At 46.7% G+C, this 17,625-nt stretch overlaps 1 protein-coding gene across 11 annotated transcripts in view; it reads right to left on the bottom strand.

Annotated features, from left to right (window-relative positions):
* CACNA1B (calcium voltage-gated channel subunit alpha1 B) overlaps positions 1-17,625 on the bottom strand; it is a 480,390-nt gene that overhangs the window by 225,874 nt on the left and 236,891 nt on the right. For all 11 annotated transcript variants that reach the window (XM_048822713.2, XM_075120535.1, XM_075120538.1 and 8 more), the window contains one exon: positions 3,826-3,929. In XM_048822713.2, coding sequence (XP_048678670.1) covers positions 3,826-3,929 — 104 coding nt within the window. The remainder of the gene's footprint in view (positions 1-3,825; positions 3,930-17,625) is intronic.

Genomic DNA, 17,625 nt, shown 5'->3' with positions numbered 1-17,625 from the left:
TCACACCTTCTTGTCAACTGTTGGGAATAGGCCACATTCACCTTGACTGAATTGACCTCATTAGCACTGACCCCCCACTTGGTAAGGCAACTCCCATCTTTTCATGTGCTGTATATTTCTACCTGCCTACTGTATTTTCACTCCATGCATCTGATGAAGTGGGTTATAGCCCATGAAAGCTGATGCCCAAATAAATTTGTAAGTCTCTAAGGTGCCACAAGGACTCCCCGTTGTTTTTACTGATACAGACTAACACGGCTACCCCTCTGAAATCTGCAGGCAAAGACTCTTCCCATGAAATACAGGGTTTTTCCTATAATTTCAGCAGAAACACATTTCTTTGAAGTGCTGCTGCAGAGCCCTCTCCTAGGAAAGGTGACGGCACTGGTCACTGCCTGCAGCAATGCAAGGCTTCGTCATCAGCTCGTCTAAAATTAAGCACAGCAACTTGCCATGTTCTTCTATACTCTCCTCATCACCGTAACATTTAGTACCTTCCAGTGGTGTGGTAAACAATGAGGCTAATGTCGGCCCCAGGTGGTTGGATCTTTCTCTTAGCCTCTCCTCAGGGGGTCTTCCTTGTGAAGTTCTTTACAAGTCTTAATTAATTGAGTCTTTCCCTGTGAGGTGAGTATTATCTGCCCTAAAATACAGATGGGGAACTGAGGCACAGAGCATCAAAGTAACTTGCCTGAGGTCAGAAGAAGCATGTGGCAGAGCTAGAAACAGATCTCTCAAGGCCTTGCTGTGGTCACAAGATCACCCTTGAGTCCAAACCTAAGGGAACAGGAACCTGCGACTTTTGTTTATTATTATTGTTATTAATTATTATTATTATTATCAACATCTTGTTAACCAAGCTAGGCTGAGACTGGGGAACCCTGCAGGTGAATTGTGCAAACACTGCACCACCCCCAGCTCCAGCCGCTGCACAAGTGCTTTCGGTACAATATCACATGGGTACAGACATGAGCTTCCCCTTTGCCAACACCTCTGAGAGCAGACGATGCCTGGTCAATGGCCCCGACAGAACATCATTACCCCACACCAATCATCTAGGAATGAAGGGAAAACAAAGCTCTTCAGCTGGCCAGACACCAGCCTGTTCTGTGACCAGGGCCAGCCCTAGACCAAACGGCGCTCCAGGCAAGAAGCATCTTCAGACCCTCCAACTCCATTTATTAAACTTTTGAATACCTTGTGTTATTGCATTTGTAGCCCATTGCACGACTTTGATGCACGATTTGCATGCATGATTTATCCCTGTCGTGTAAGACAATAAATTTGTTTGCTAGGATCTGTATTTATTCATGGCATATACAAGCAAGACTGGAAGGTTCCATGAGATTCTACAAAGGTCCAGAACATTCTAGAAGGTTAGTGAAAAACGAATCCACATATGGCGTACCTGAAACATTTTACTTCAAATGTTTTATTTTCCTTTTGTCACTAACAACAAAAACAGCGCCTTGAGCCCGGCGCCCCACAAGCCTTGCATCCCAGGCAGTCACCTGGATCGCCTGCCCCTAACTCTGACCCTGTCCGTGACCTTCTGAAACAACTTATGCCAGCTGTACTCTTCCTGCCCAAGGGCACTGTTCCCGATCCTCACACAAAGCCGCTCTCTACTTTTCCCCCCACACCTGCTTTGAACACAGGAGGATCTGTGGGTGTTGAGGCTCTTTTAAAAATTCTAGGCATGGATCTGTTCTTTGAAGAACGTTTTATTTCCCTGGCTACGTAAGACAGAGAAAGAGCAACGGCTGCAATATTAAAGGGCATTAACCTTTTCCTCCAACACAGCTGCACACTCCTCTCTTTTTACCAGAAGGGCAATCAGCAAACAAGGGCTGAGAACCGTGCTATGAGACATAAATCGAGGTGCACATACACAAGCCCAATACTGGTTTATCGGAGGGGCTCCGGCACCCAGTTGCATACACTGTAAGAGTTTGTGTACTATTGAGATGGGTCTGGATGATAAACCCAGATCCAGACATCTACGGGTGATGGGGACATTCAGGTTAGGATCTGAATTTAGCAGCTGTCTCTCTCTCTCTCTCTAATGGGCCAAACCAAAGTCTCACATCCAAATGTAATGAACCCCTGGCTCAGTATTACCAACTCCATGCATTACTATAATCTGAGTCAGCCCTTCCCCCCCACCCCCCGAAAAAAAACAGGTGATTGGCTTAAACATCATGAAATTTTTAAAAATTAAGCAGAGTTATTTTTATTTGCCTTCTGGTTTTTGAGTCTTTACATTCCATATTTTCAAGCTTGCCCCCTTAACAAGAAGGGCTAGAAATGTACTTTCACTTTCTAAATGGAAGCTGACATTCTCCTCTCCAGGAGCTGAGGCGTGGCAGGTGGGGCTGCTCCATAATGCCCCCTCTAGGGCCAAACCCCACCTTAATCCATAAGATTTGGCCACCTGCTTGGAGCAGATCGGTGTCATTCTCTCAACCTTTACATAACCAAATAAACTCAGGATTTGGCTGTCTGCACTTTTATGCAAAGAAGCCGAACTTCAAATGCAAACACTTAGTTGCAGCACTCGAAGGAAGAGCCTGGCCCAGCCGTGGGGTCCTGGACTAGCACTGAGCAACACCTCCTCTGTTCCAGTCTCACCCATCTCTCTCCTGAGAAGAAGCAGGCAAGCCTTCTTAACTGGTCTGCTGGCTTTTGATTGGTCTGCTTTTCCTCCAGGCCCTTCTAGACCTCCAGAGGACTGTCATGTTGGTAGCCTGCTCTGAGTGGATTTTCCTTGAGCAGACAGGTATCAAGCAGCCAATGGCTCCAGCAGGGGGCAGAAAAGGCCAGACAAACCCCATCACATGGGGCTTTAAGAAGAACACAAAATATTGCAAGACATAAAATAGAATCGTAAGAGTTGGCAACACTGGGGTTTCATACAAACTGGTTACGTCTACACTGCACAAATGGCAGAGTACAGAGTATATTCACTACATGCCCCCCCCACATGGGTATAAATAGCTGTGTAGGCAAGTAAAGACACCCCTGAACCCCCAGGCTATATGCCCTACACGGCTGTCTAAACACACAAGCAGTGTCTCCTCCATCTAGGCAGTGTAGTGACCAGCTCCCTCCCCACTGCCTCTCCCCAGCCAGAACCTTCACGGACATTTGTAGCTACACACCACAGCATGGACACAGCCTGCCTTTCACTGTGAGGTGTAGCTATGCATACCCTACATGCTGCCCCAAGTTCTGTGTGGTGTAGACGTAGCCACAGATACCATAGTGGATGTAACCCAAGGCACAAGCCCCTACCACTGCATGAGCTGACAAGGTAGCTCCATCATCTGGGAGTAAGTAGCAGGCTATTACCGTCACTGGAGCCCGTCACTAGAGGGAAATATACCCAAATGCATTACAAACATGTACTCACATGCTTAATTTTAAGCATCAGAATAGTCTCACTGCCTTTAGTGGGGCTACTCACCTGCTTACAGTTCAGCACTTGAGTAAGTATTCGCTAGACAAGGCCTAAATTAGTGTACTCCATGAAACTCCCTAACCCTGGCAACTGAAGTCATGCTTGACAATTCGGGACCATCTTGGCTACTGACTTTTTACCAGCCCTGCTGGTGGCCTCAGGTTACAGCTGTGTGGTGGCCTCATGGGGCACACTATTACAAGGAAGAGAAAGGGAGCAGGTAGAGAGTGAAACCAAATCAATGTGTTGAGTCTGGTGTGTCACCCTCCCGTCCCAGTCCCTGCCCACAACACGCAGTCCAACATGCTGCAGCTGTTATTGCCTCTCACATCGAGGTGGAGACAGACAAGTCATCGGCGCCTTACCCTGATAACACGCCCAGCACCAGGTTGAGCATGAAGAAAGAGCCAATGATGATGAGAGGGATGAAGTAAATCCAGTTCCAGGTATTTCCTGCAGCATCATTGGTCTGGAAATAGAGAAGGGAAGAAAGAAAAGCAATATTTTATCAGTCCCCAGAAAAGCAAACATCCATCATTGCAGGGCAATGGACAATGGATCCTCCCTTTAGACTCCCTATAGACTGTGCCAATATGAACTGGTATTGTTAAATGTGCAGCAACTGAACTGAGGACGGAAATCCCAGGAACAGAATGAAACACACACACACACACACACAAACAGAAAAAGAGGAAAATGGTTGGCAAAACAAATAAGGTGAATGTAGCCTTTAGAGTGATGCCAACTTCACATCTGCTTATTCCGCACTTTGGAAGTCTGTCATCGAAACCAGAATCTAAAACTTTCTGAGCAAGCAACTATGTGTACTGGGGGGGAAGACCGGGTTTTAGTTTCTGACAAAGTTTCTGCATTCTTTAACCACAAGGGAGCTCTTCAAGTAATTGCTGAAAAGTAAAATGCCATGTGGCCACTACCCAAGCCAAGTGCCATGGAGCGTTCAGATTCTTCTCTTGTGGAGGAAGAATGCAGCAACTTTTGAATCAGCTCATTTGAAGATGGGGGGGAGGGGGGCGGGAACAAGGAAAATTTGCATCTCTTCTTTTTTAATGGTGAAAGAATGACACAGTTCCTCCATCCCTAATACAGGCCTGAAATGCCTGATAGATTGCAAACAGAACTTGGCAAATACCGCAGGGAAATACTTGTGAGCACTGGCTTGAACAAAATCCATTACCTCTCTTTGACACAGAGTCTTTTATTCACAATGTGTCATGCCTTATAGTCACTGTTCCCCAACATTTGTGCAAGTGAAATTTTGCTCACAACAGGAAGAGGAAGTGTCACAAATGCGTTGACAAGTATTTGAACCACATGCGTTCATGAAGCCATCTTGAAAGTTCCTTGTGTGGTTTGGGAGTCATCCAATCAGGGTACAAAAACAAATACCGCGTGACTTAGATGACCAGTTATACAGTATGAATTACAGATAACAAAAAGACTTGAAGTATTCATCGTGGCAAATAGCTCATGAGTCACCGCTGGAGTATACATTGACACAAACCATTCCTCAAACAACTGAGACTAAGGATCAGATTCATGAGGAAAGGTTCTCTGAATAACTAACGTATTTATAAATATCTACAGCAGCTGACTGGTGATTTGCTAACAATAAGAGGGGCTAACAAATTGTCCCTGCCAGCATTTCATGCTGTCCTAGTTACAAACCTCTGAAGAGAAAGAAAGAAAGAAAGAAAGAAAGAAAGAAAGAAAGAAAGAAAGAAAAACAGATTGTCCCACACCCGGTCCATCCCCCCACTCCCACAGAATACTTTAAAAAAAACAAATGCCACCACCAATATATTTCAGCCTTCCCCCATCCCCATATTTTTCCTCCTTTTGCAGTTTTTTCTGTCTTTCTGTTCTCTTCTTTCCTCCCGGTCTTAGTTTCCCTCCCTTCTACTCTTCCTCCCTTTTTCTTCCCTGCCCCTTCTCCACAGGACTGTGCTGAACACACGAGGATGAAGTGTGAGTACTGGTGTCACCCTTCATGCCTCTTTCCCCAGTGCTTTGGCTCCGCTGATGGTGTTGACGCTCAGCGGTCACCCAGCGGTGAGAGTGCACTACACGTGCCCCTCCGTGCCTGACCCACGGAGGAGATGAGTCTGTTACAGCACCAGGGAGCGAACCATGGTCCCTTCGCTCAAGCTCTAGCAGCATAGGCTTTTAGCCCTAGAGGACCCCATTCAGTTCCCACTCTGTTGGCCAAGAGCACAGCTAACACAGTGGGGCACATGGATGGAACGCTTCCTCAATGGCAGACCACATTTACTAATACTGGGAACTGTAGTCTGGCCTGCCCTGATCAGGCTGATGGGACACAGGGGTCTAGAAAATGCCAAAGGGGGAGCACAGAGGAAGGGCATGGATGGGAGGAGAGAATTCATATAAACATCCACTGCTTTATAGGTTAAAATGTTGCCGAGTGATCATTTGTTTATCATTTACTTATTCAGCCGAAGCCCAAACTTGGTGACCGATCCATGATTCAATTCCAGGATCAAAGCCTTTAGAATAGAATGGGCAGAAAGGTGTCTCATTGAGCACCTTTTTTTGAGCGTCTGCAGGGTCGCCTTATGTTTGGAGCAGGCAAGGGCCTTGCTCTGTGTGTTCTTCGCATGCACAAAGGGCTCAAGGTGCAGGCCGCATTCAGCAGGAAGGGAGAAGGGGCCATAGAAATCTTCTCGGGGGCAGGGTCTTTTCCACAGCCCCAGGGAGATGCTTTCATGAATCCACCTGTGAGCTGCCAGGAAAAAGGAACTCCCCACCCTCGGCAGCAGAGCCTTGCAGCCGTATCCTGGGACGCCGCGGCCACAGAGGGCAGTGCTCCATGAGCAGAGAGGCTGGGCTGGACTCCCACATCCTGACTCCAGTCCTCCTCATTAAGTGGGGGAAGCCAAGAGATCAAATCAATTTTTATGCTTCCAGTTCATGCTTGGCTGACTGTTTGTGCTGCTCAATCCCAATCGCAGGACTAACCGGATAGGGAAGGGATGGAAATAAAACACTTTTAATGAGGTGACAGCATTGCGTCAAGATGCAGAAGGCGCTTACGGGCCGCTCCCAGCAGCATCAGAACTGCTACACTCACCTCAGTGACAACAGCAAGCTGGCACTTCACTTTACAAGCCCCATTTGTGTACCCAGCTAAGGGTTTATACGTGACCCTCCCCATCACCACCGTATCTGAGCACCTCACCGTCTTTCAGGCATTTATCCTTACCACCAGAGCTGGGGGAAACTTTTCATTTGAATTTGCTGAAATCAAAACGGTTTGCAAATTCCGGTCAAATCCGGCGAATACTTTCGGCTGAACAAACAATGAGGAGTTAGGGCGGGAAGGTACTTCGGTGGCCAGCCCAACCCACCACCCATGCCGCTACAGCCCCATTGCTCATAAACACTAGCTCGAGTGGAGCCAGCATGTGTACATATACCTGAGCCAGGAATCAAACCTCCCAGGTCAGGGATGGGCAAACTACGGCCCAGGGGCCACACCCGGCCCTCCAGACGTTTTAATCAAGCCCTTGAGCTCCCTCTGGGAGCGGGGTCCTGGGCTTGCCCTGCTCCGGCACTGCAGCCGGGGAGCAGGAGCGGGGGCTTGCCCTGCTCTGCACTGCTCCTGGAAGCAGCAGCATGTCCCCCCGCCAGCTCCTATGCGTAGGGGCAGCCAGGGGGATCCACATGCTGCCCTTGCCCCAAGTACTGCCCCCGCAGCTCCCCTTGGCCAGGAACCATGGCCAACGGGAGCTGCAGAGGTGGCACCTGCGGATGGGATAGTGCACAGAGGTGCCTGGCTGCACCTCCGCGCAGGAGCTGGATGGGGGACATGCTGCTGCTTCTGGGAGCTGCTTGAGGTAAGGGCCACCCGGAGCCTGCACCCTGACCCCCTCCTGTGCCCCAGCCCCCTGCCCCAGCCCTGATACCCCTCCTGCCCTCGAACCCCTCGGTGCCAGCCCAGAGCACCCTCCTGCAATCCCAACCGCTCATCCCCACCCCTGAGCCTGAGTCCTCACCCCCTTCTGCACCCCAACCCCCAATTTTGTGAGCATTCATGGCCCGCCGCACAATTTCCATACCCAGATGTGGCCCTCAGGCCAAAAAGTTTGCCCAACCCGTCCCAGATGCTGTACAGCCAAACCCCCAGACATTCTTGTTGCCCTAATCCATGCTAAAGCCTTAGGCTACCTTGTCTCGCTGCACAAGCAAGATGGCAGCCTCTGTCTCATTGTGAATTCTTTTAAAATTATGCTTTTAGACAATCTGCTTGACAGCAATTCACTCCTGCTTGCAATTGGCTGCAATGACTAGAAACCCTTTTGTGCCACCCTGCCACTTTCCCTTCTCTCGCCCTTTTCTTGGATGCAGCTTCATTGGTGGTTCTATGCCACTGAAAATGCCAGGGCACAGAGCCCTTTTGCCCTGTTAAACCGGGAGGAGGAAGAAGAGGATGTTTTTGTTTTCAGAGCTTCTCGCCACTGGAAGAGAAGGATCAACAGCCGCACTCAGCTCAACCCAGTTCCATTAAACACGAGATGGGATTTCTGCTCCAGCCAGCCCAGATCAATGGAGACCTGCCGGCTCAGTCAAATCTCCCCAACCCTGTGTACCTCACGGCAGTGGAAAGTTCTACCTCCAGGGACTCTACCGACTTTCAGTTCCACACTCCCTCTGGCTCGGGGAATCACCAGGGGAGCTTCATGAATCGTGGGCATAGCTGCTGAATTCCACATTCCACTGACTTCAAACAGCGCTGATCAAAGGGGCCACATTCCAGCATCGGTATGAAAAAGGAGCATGTAAATACTCCTGAAGACTTTGCCTCCATTGTCAGCTACATCTCCACTAACGATGAGGGGGGTTGGGAGGAAAAGTGGGATGTTCCCTGCGGAACCAGACCAAGCAACAAACAGCAAGGGGAGATTGCAGCAGTTTCTGTATAGACTAGTGTAAAACAATTTGCATTAACAGAGAGCCTCTGTTCTAGCAATGCCCAGGTGCCTAACGCACATATGTTAGTTTCGCATCACACGTACCTTTTTAGGTAGAGAAGTATTAAATGAACCTATTGAACAGATGAGCAGTCGGAGGCACAGAGAGATTAAGAGGCTTGCATCCGGCCACAGAATGAATTGGTGCCAGAGGAGGGAGTAGAATCCAGGAGCCCTGACTCCACAGTTCCCTGACTTTAACCAGACTACAAACCCTCCCACCTGTTGTTCCATCTCTTTTTTTCAGAAGCGTCCCTTTACACTTTCACATGATGCTAAGCCAAGATTCTGAACAAGAAAAGGAAATGTGTCCAGTCATCTGTTTAGTGCAAAGGGATCAGCTAATAACACTGAGAGGAGGCGTTGTTGTCAGTGACACACTCCCTCCCCGGGAATGGCCAGCCACTACCTGTGCTAATGTTCCAAGGGAGAAAAATTCCACAGGAGAAAATGGCTCCTGGAACCTTACAATCACTCCATCCTCCACCCCTTTGGGTTTCTAATGATGTACTTTTTCTAATGAGCGACAGAACTCCCAAATATTCAAAGGCAAATTGTCTGCACTCTACCTAGCAGAAGCCAGAGAGCTGAAAACTAGCACATGCCTCAAGGGGCTTCTCTCAGCAAGAAGGGTATGTCTAGACTGCAATTAGACACCCGCAGCCCCAGCCCGAACATCTGCACCGCAGTTATGCAGCCGCTGAGCCAAGCCCTGCAAGCCTGAATCAGCAGACACGGGCCAGCCCCGGGTGTCTAACTGCAATGTAGACATACCTTAAGGGACTAAGCATGGTTTAAAGCCTGGAGTTTACAGTTTCTTGCAACCTGGGCAAACAATACGTCCACCACCTCCTGCTCTGCAGCTCAGGTTCACACATGTCAAGGGCCGAATGGCCCGAGCAGAATGGCAATGCGTGTTTAAACGACCTGTTCAAATAACCCATTAAACATTGTGCTGAGAGTGATGAAATCCATTTTGGGAACAACAAAGCAGTAGAACAAAACAGGCCTCCCCCACAGGAAGATGCTGGGTGGCACTTGGCAGAGCCTTTGAATTCCCCTTCCTGGGACCGTCATGCTGCGGTGAACTTTAAACAATAAACAGAATAGTTGAACAAACCACTATTTATCTTTCATTTCGCCTCCTGCCTTCCAGATTTTTAGTTGAAAACTGAACGCTCTCCAGGCCCTCCCACAAAACCTCGCTATCACCTTCAGCAGTCCCTCAACTCCCACCTCTCGGGTACACGAATAATGATCAGGGTTGCCTATGTGCAAATTTGCACCAGTTTAGTTTAACCACTGCAACCCCCTGTGTGCATGCTAGGTTTTAACCCATTTTAGTTTTAACCTGCTCCTAAGCCATTTAAATTAAACAGAAAGTAAACCAAAGTAAGAGCGTCCACACAGCCTTTTGCAATGTTTTAACTAGGTTTCAAATCACACTAAGTTCAACCAGTACAAGTTTGCATGTAGACAAGTCCTTGGCGGAGTCTCAATGGCCTTTTCTCCCTCTGATATTAAGTTCAGGTTCCAACACAGAGTGATTTATTATGTTTTCCTCCCACTGCTTGATCAGTGATGGGGTAGTTTAGCAGTCAAGACATTATATTTGATGCCTCTCTGGAATAACCAGCTCAAATCCCAATTGGTCAAAAAAGTCCTTCATAACTCTGAGACAAATACATTTAATTTCACATATTGCTATTTTGGTAGAACCTAGATGCACCATGGGGCTAGGTGCTGTATGTAACCCTCCTGCCCATTGGAATTGGCAGCAACAAGGACCAGGTTCAATACCTAGGGATTTCTTTTCAACAATATGACACAAAACCAGCTCAAGCCCCCACTCAGTATCCTGGGACAATTACACACCACCCCTGGGCAGCTCTAAGAGGCAATACTTCCCCTCTTGCAAGCACAGAGTCTGAGTGTAGAAAAGGAACTTTTAGTAAAAGGAGGGAAGTAACCTGTCATTACTTTGGGAAAACACCGCAAACAGGGTTCATAAACCTAAACCATGAGGAAAAGACTAACCTCCAAGTAAGTTGGGCTGTGTCCTTTTCCATCGGGTTCTTAAGTCCAGCAACCAAAAGCCCCTTTAACGTGCCCATCCCTTCTCTGCACCGCACTCACAGTTGTTGTCCTTGGTCAGTGCAGACGCAGAGTCCAGAGATGCATCTGCAGAGTTCACCTCCCACCCTGGGTGGAGGTGGGTAAGAAGGCACTTTATTCACTCCAGTGCCTGGGCACTCAGTCACCGCTCCTCCCCGGCAGCCGCCTGGCCGATCACTGCACCTCTCCACCAGCCACCATGCTGGCCAACCACTGAGCCTCTCCGCCCGTCGCCTTGCTGACTGATCTCCACAGCTCTCTGCTGGCCACCCTGCGAGCTGCTCACCAATCCACTAGGATGTCTTCAGGTCCCATCACTTAACACAGCTCTCAGTCATTTCAGCTGTTAGTGGGGAGCCTCACCGCTGGTGCACACTGTCCCAGAGCAGGTCTAATGCTTAGACCTAGGTATCAGTGTTTCAGCTCTGTGGTAACGAGGCTCTCAACTGAGTCTAAATTAGCTCTGTTATTACACAGTGGAGAGAAGAAGGGTCGAATGGTGTCAAAAGGCCCCCACCACCAGGTACAGGTACCTGTCTCCACCCTCTCTCAACTCACTGGCCTTTGGAACCCAGCTCACTGAAGTCCCAGTGCTTTATCCCATTGGCCACAATGGCTCTTCTTCTATCACAGAGGGATGAGACTTTGTTTTTAAAGGTCCTGTCAGCTTGGACTGGACATTAAAGCTTTCATGGCACTTTTCATAGAGCAGGGGCTTATTCTCGATCAAAATTTCCATCATCTTTGTTCTCAAGTAGAATAATGCGTGTCGTTTGGTTGCCTCACACTACCCAAAGTGAGTGGTATATGCACACAGGTTGGAATTCTTTGGGATGAATGTAAAACATTATCATTGGGGACTTGGAAGTTCAGGCTGCGATAAGCATCCAAAATGCTGAGATACTTATTTGAACATCTAGAATTTGCAAAATTTGGAAATCCACCCTGGTGTTTCTGGTTGAGCCAGCAATACCACAAGAGTCGTTTCTGGTTGTGTCTGTTTCTGGTCCCAGTCAAAACCAGGAACTACAGAATGGTGTAACAATAGAGGGGTGGCAAGGACCTGTAGCATCTTTTATGGTAAGTGATCAGACAGGACGGCACTGTAGTTGCTCAAGTGCTGATTCTTTATGGGGGCTTAGAGACACACAGATCTTGTGACTCCCTCTGGCTCTCCACCTCCCAACTTAACAAATGCAGTCTGTGTTGCTGCCTAGGATCAGCACCCGAAGTCTCTTTAAAGGTATGTCGACAGTGCAATCGGAGGTGTGACTCCAGCCCGTGTAGCCATACCCATGTTAGCTTAGGTACCAACAGCAGTGGCTCCATGGCAGCACAAGCTAGCTGCTGGAGTATGTACCCCCGTAGTTCAAGTCCATCTGGGTTGATTCTGTCCATAGAGCCAAAACTGAAGGTTTCTTTGAATAGTGGCCTTGGTGGTCTTCTCTTAGTAGCACAATCCATTTATTTTAGCAGGCTTACTCTTGGTTTACACCAATAACAAAGAATCAATTCATTTGTCTTTGCACAGGGAACCACAGAGTTGTCTAAATAAGTTTCCCCTCTTGACTGGGGTGGAAGATTTGGCTTGAATGCCTCTGCCTCTTTTAGGGAAGGAGTACAGCCACTATGGTGACATAGGACATTCTGTCCGTATGAAACGCAGCTGATGCAGAAGTTAACAAAGAAATGTTTATAAGTGTTTTGGAGTTCAATAGAGAAGAGATTTAATTTGACAGTGGTATCTGAGGTGGAAATAAACAGACCATTAGCCCGTTAGTATGTCTTTTTCAAAAATGCATGACGTACCCAAAGTTCACTCTATCTTAGTTAACTTAACTACTGGCAGAATCTGACTTATTTGGGGCAATTAAATTAAAATCTTCCCTTAAAGAAGCACTTTCACATCGGGGAAAACTCTCAGCTAGATCACTGAGCTGAATTCCATTTATCTTTCATCCGATTTTCACAATTCTCCATGCCACTTCTGCTAATTAGCCAAGCCATTTGTGTTTTATTTCCATTTCTTTCTACTCATAGCTCTGGGTGCAGATACACATTGCCATAATCAACACAGGCAACAGAGTAGAATTTGGACCAATTTCCACATGGAGCCCTCCTCTACCCACCCAAACAAAGTTCTCCCAGCACCTGCTCCCATCCACTTAGCCCTCCACCCTAGAAAAACTGATGTCCTGTTGCAAAGTCTAACCACGGGCTCCAGGGGACCAATGAGAAGAAGCAAATTCCAGACCCTACATTGAGAATGGCCAGTTTCTAGCCACCTCTCATTTCAGACTGGGGGCTACAAAGTCAAGCACCTTTAGGAATTTCACACAGAGAGGCAATCGCCGAACCAATCAGAACAAGTTATTTATCTCTCTACGATATTTAAATGTGCCCCCCTTACCGTACTATCAGAGCACCTCAGAATCTTTAATGCATTTATCCTCACAGCCCCACTGTGAAGTAGGAAAGTACTGTTATCCCCATTTCAGTGATGGGGTGCTGAGGGACTCCATGATTTGCCCAAGGTCACAGCCTGTGACACAGCAAGGAATTGAAGCCAGGTTTACCACATCCCAAGCTAGCCCCGTAATCACTGGACTAGAGAACTGCCCGGGACTATTTTTAATCCCGCTCCCATCCCACTCCGCAATACCCATTCCCACCTGCTCCCACTATTATAGCAGCAGGTCCTGTGGGAGCCGCAGGAGGCCAGTCCCGCTGCAAGTCTCTACGCTAGTCCGGTGCAGGGCTATACACTGGACCATTCATCCTCCTAACACGAACACCCAGAAATAGCTTAGAAGCCAGCCCAGCCCCACAGGTGTCACACATCCCCTGTGAATTAAGCAGATGGGGGCTCACTCTGTACTAGCTAAAGGTTCTGAATGGTCTTCAGCTGAGGCACGACCAGGCAGCTGGCCATGGCAAGTGTGTTGCTTGCAAAGTGGTTATTAAGGGGGACTTTTTTTTTTTTGTAAATGTTCTTTTTTGAGCATTTTGTCCCCCTTGGCTAGGCAAGAAGCATGTGTACAAAGCCTTTCATTAGAGCTTCTGTTCCCTCTATTATCTTTGTTCCTGAAACTGGCCTGCGCAATAATCTGTTTCTTCCTTTTAATAGGCCCTCTAGATAGTTCATTGGGTTTGCAGCAAAATTTTGATTACATGCAAATTTCTGGCATCCTGTTAACTCTTCATCAACTGTAACACTAGGGAAAATAACCAGCATCCCCCTTCGCCCCTGTCCTCTTCCACAGTCTGAAAGCCTGAGAGCGCCAAATACTTCTTCCCACACAAGTCCTGCACAATGCAGAAATTACTATTTTGAATATGGTAGTACCTCGGAGCCCCAGTCACAGACTAGGACCCCAGTGTGGTAGGTGCTGTACAAACATGGAACAAAGAGCTTCTAAGCTAAGTAATAAACTTGGAAATTATCTTCAGTGATCCAGCGAAGATATTTTCTTCATAGATTCCAAGGCCAGGAAGGATCATTGTGATCATCTAGTCTGACCTCCTGTATAACGCAGGCCACAGAACTGCCCCAAAGTAATTCCTAGAGCAGATCTTTCAGAAAAACATCCAGTCTTGATTTTAAAAGTGTCTATGATGGAGAATCCACCACGACCCTTGGTAAATTGTGCCGGTGGTTTCTTTACGCTCACCATTAAAAATATATGCCTTACTTCCAGTCTGAATTTGAGACCTTCAGCTTCCAGCCTTTGGATCGTACTACATCTTTCTCTAGATTGAAGAGCTCATTATTAAATACTTCTTCCCAAGAAGATACTTGTCACCCCTTAACCCTTTGATCCCTTTGCATCATTTAGGGTTAGATGGCCCATGCCTCCCTAGCCTGGTTTCAGCTGACAATAGCATTTCTATGTGAATAGAGCTCTGATCAGCACTTGATTCACTTTGTCTCGTCTATGCCAAAGAACTCAGATGCCTTAAAAGTAGGCACGGCTAGTAGAATATTAATTAGGCACTACACGTCACTTGCTTTATTTTTCAAAGGTTCAAAGCAGAGCTCGTCACAAACTGAGAGGGGAAACTGTGAAAAGGTTCAAGAAAGTTGCAGTCCTTTCATTCTGCAGGTCTCAACAGGAAACAGGTTTTTGCTTATTCAAGTTTTTACCCAGCAATTATTAAAAAATTTTGGTTTTGAAATTTTTTAAGTTTTTCCTTTTTTTCGGCATTACCTTTTCCCCCTTTATTCTTTCCCCCTTCTCTGCACACTTTTTTTAAAAAAAATTTTGCACTCATTTTTGGCTCTAGAAAAAGGAGACGGGGAGGAGGTAAAGCAATAAAACAAAAAAGCTCCTTTTTGGTTTTCCAGTTTCATCATAACAGAAAATGTAAACAAAAAAAATAATTGGGCAAGAATTTCCAGTTTGGGGGAAAAGGGCCATTTTCCATCTAAAATTGTTTTGGGGAAAAAAGTGAACCTTGGAATATCTTTTAATTGGTAAAGGGAACACCTAGAGCCTATGTCAATGATGGTTATATTAGCAATACACACAGGTAGGCTACGCTGTTATGATTTCTATTTGAGATTATCCTCCTGCTCTGTGCTTTACAGAAACACACTTTAATTGCATTCCTCTGTGAATTGTAGGGTCAGTGCTTTCTTTCAACTACACAATGGACAATAAACCATAATGACTCGTTGAACAATAGGAAGTGCTCATGTCTTCGGATGTAAGATGCTGTCAGGGGTCACAAGGCAGAGAACGCCATTAAACAACCATTGGTCTACAAAAGGCTATGAAAAGCCAGTGGGCTCTGCCTAGAGGAATTCTGCCCTGTCAGATGGGTCACAGTCCAAGAGATTTCGTCTCACCATCTCCTGTTTCTACAGACCCATGAATGAGCCGGTGTCAGCAAACGGATGTGACTTTGACTTTCAGTGGCATAGTAATAACAATAATAGACAGCTCTTCTATAGCACTTTTCATCAGTAGGTTTAACAGCACTCTACAAAGGAGGTTAGTATGAGTACCCCCATTTTACAGATGTGGAAACTGAGGCACTGAGGCTTGCCCAAAGTCACCGAGCAAGTCAGGGGCAGAACTGGGAGCAGAACCTAGATCTCCTGAGTTCCAGTCCAGTGCCGTAGCCACTACACCAGTAGTATAAAATCACATAGTAGCTACTTGCAAACTTTCTTTTTCAGTCCACTTTAACTTTGGCATAGACATAGACCCGGTCTAATATCAGCCTTATAAAATCACATCCCTGAGCACCATAGTTAAGCCACCCTGGTGCAGACACAGCTAGGTTAATGAAGAAATTCTTTCTTCGACCTAGCTACCATTGCTTGGAGAAGCAGACTGCCTACGTTGATGGAAAAACCCCTTCCATCAGTGTAGGAAGTGTCTACGCTTTAGCCACGCCTCCGTAGCGCTTGTAGTGTAGACATAGCATGTGTCAAATAACTCTGGTTATTGTTTTTCAGATGCTCAGTTCCATTGATAGAGTAGATCTGGTATTTAGCTCTACATTGGCATGACACTTTGGGTAGAAACAATATCAGCAGACCTTTCCCAGCAAAATAAAACTGGCTGACGGATGGCCTAACTATTAGAAGACACACACAGATACTGAGAATTCTGTAGCCTAGAAAGGAGAAGCGGTAGAGGGGTCTGACAGAGGTATTCAACATTGTGAAGGACACAATGAAAACTGATCAGTCTTTGGAATTAATGGGCAGTAAACATAAGTCAAAACCATACTCTATATTCCCCAGCCCATGTCCTTCGCTACCACAGGAAACCACAGAGTGAAAAGCAAAAGCTGGAGTTTTTAAAAAATGCCAGAAAACCTAGCTAAAGATGAGCCTGACCCAAAACTTCACATCTGAACCTCTCTCAACTCGGATCCTGATTCAGATCCAATTCAGAGCAAACCCCTTTATCTTCAAAAGGGGCTGAGCCAAAATGGCAGATCCAAGCACCTCTGAACTTTAAGGAAGTTTGTATCCTGGCCTGAAGGTTGTGGCTTGGGCTCATAGCTAGATGTATATTTTGAAATGAAACGGAGGCTTTACATGCTACACTTGAGTTTGAGGCAAACTTTTTTTTCCCCACAGTCATGTCTAAATCCCAGGAACAAGACATCTGAATGGGAAGCACTGGACACACATCTGAATCACCCAGAGTTGCTAGCAGCACCACTGGAATAGGCTCATTCATCCCTTTCTGTTGTAAGTAACTGGGCTGGTGGGTTGTGACTGTAAATCAGAATTAGAGCTGTACCAAACGGAGTGTTTCTGGATAGCAGAGTTGTTGCAAGAACTTTCTCTTTGTTTTTGGCTTGTGTGGGATTTGCTGACACCTAAGGGCTTGGCTGCATGGGAGGTGATTCCAATAAAAGGCAGGATGTGAATTTGAAGCTATATTGTGATTCTGGAATTCCCATGTGGACACTCTTATTCTATAATTGCTATAGTGGAATCATTGTTACAGAATAGCTATTCCAGTCAATGTCCCCACATAGACAAGTCCTAAGTTGCACTTGGAACTTTGGATTTACATTTAAAACAAAGTCTTGGAACCAAACTCATCTGGAATCACAGGGCATGTCTACATTGCAATTAAACACTCGCGGCTGGTTTGTGACTTGGGCTTGTGGGGTTCAGGCTATGGGGCTGTTTAATTGTGGTGTAGAAGTTCAGGCTTGGGCTGGAGTCTGGCCTACCTGGCAAGAGCCTGCTTTTGGGTTTCCTTTCAAATATTTTGCAGAATTTTATTGACAAAAGGTCTCAAGTAACCAAATGATTTGGAGCTGCAGTTCAGTGGCAAGGCCAGATAGTGAGCTGAAAAACAGGCAGGTTTGGTGGGTCAATGGAACTGCAGTCCCCACTTTTCCTCTCCTCACCCCAAATCCTTCTGCATCATTTTTCTTATACAACAATGCATCTATTTATCTTCAGAACTTAGATAACCCCCGGCACCAAAGAATCTGAGTGCCTCATAGTCTTAAATGTATTTACTCTCCCAGCAACCCAGGTCAGTGCTATTAAACCTGTTTTAC

This window comes from Caretta caretta, chromosome 16 (assembly GCF_965140235.1).
Source record: "Caretta caretta isolate rCarCar2 chromosome 16, rCarCar1.hap1, whole genome shotgun sequence".
NCBI lineage: Eukaryota > Metazoa > Chordata > Testudines > Cheloniidae > Caretta > Caretta caretta.
Note: the sequence above shows the minus strand (reverse complement) of the source record. Positions and strands in the feature narration are given on the sequence as shown.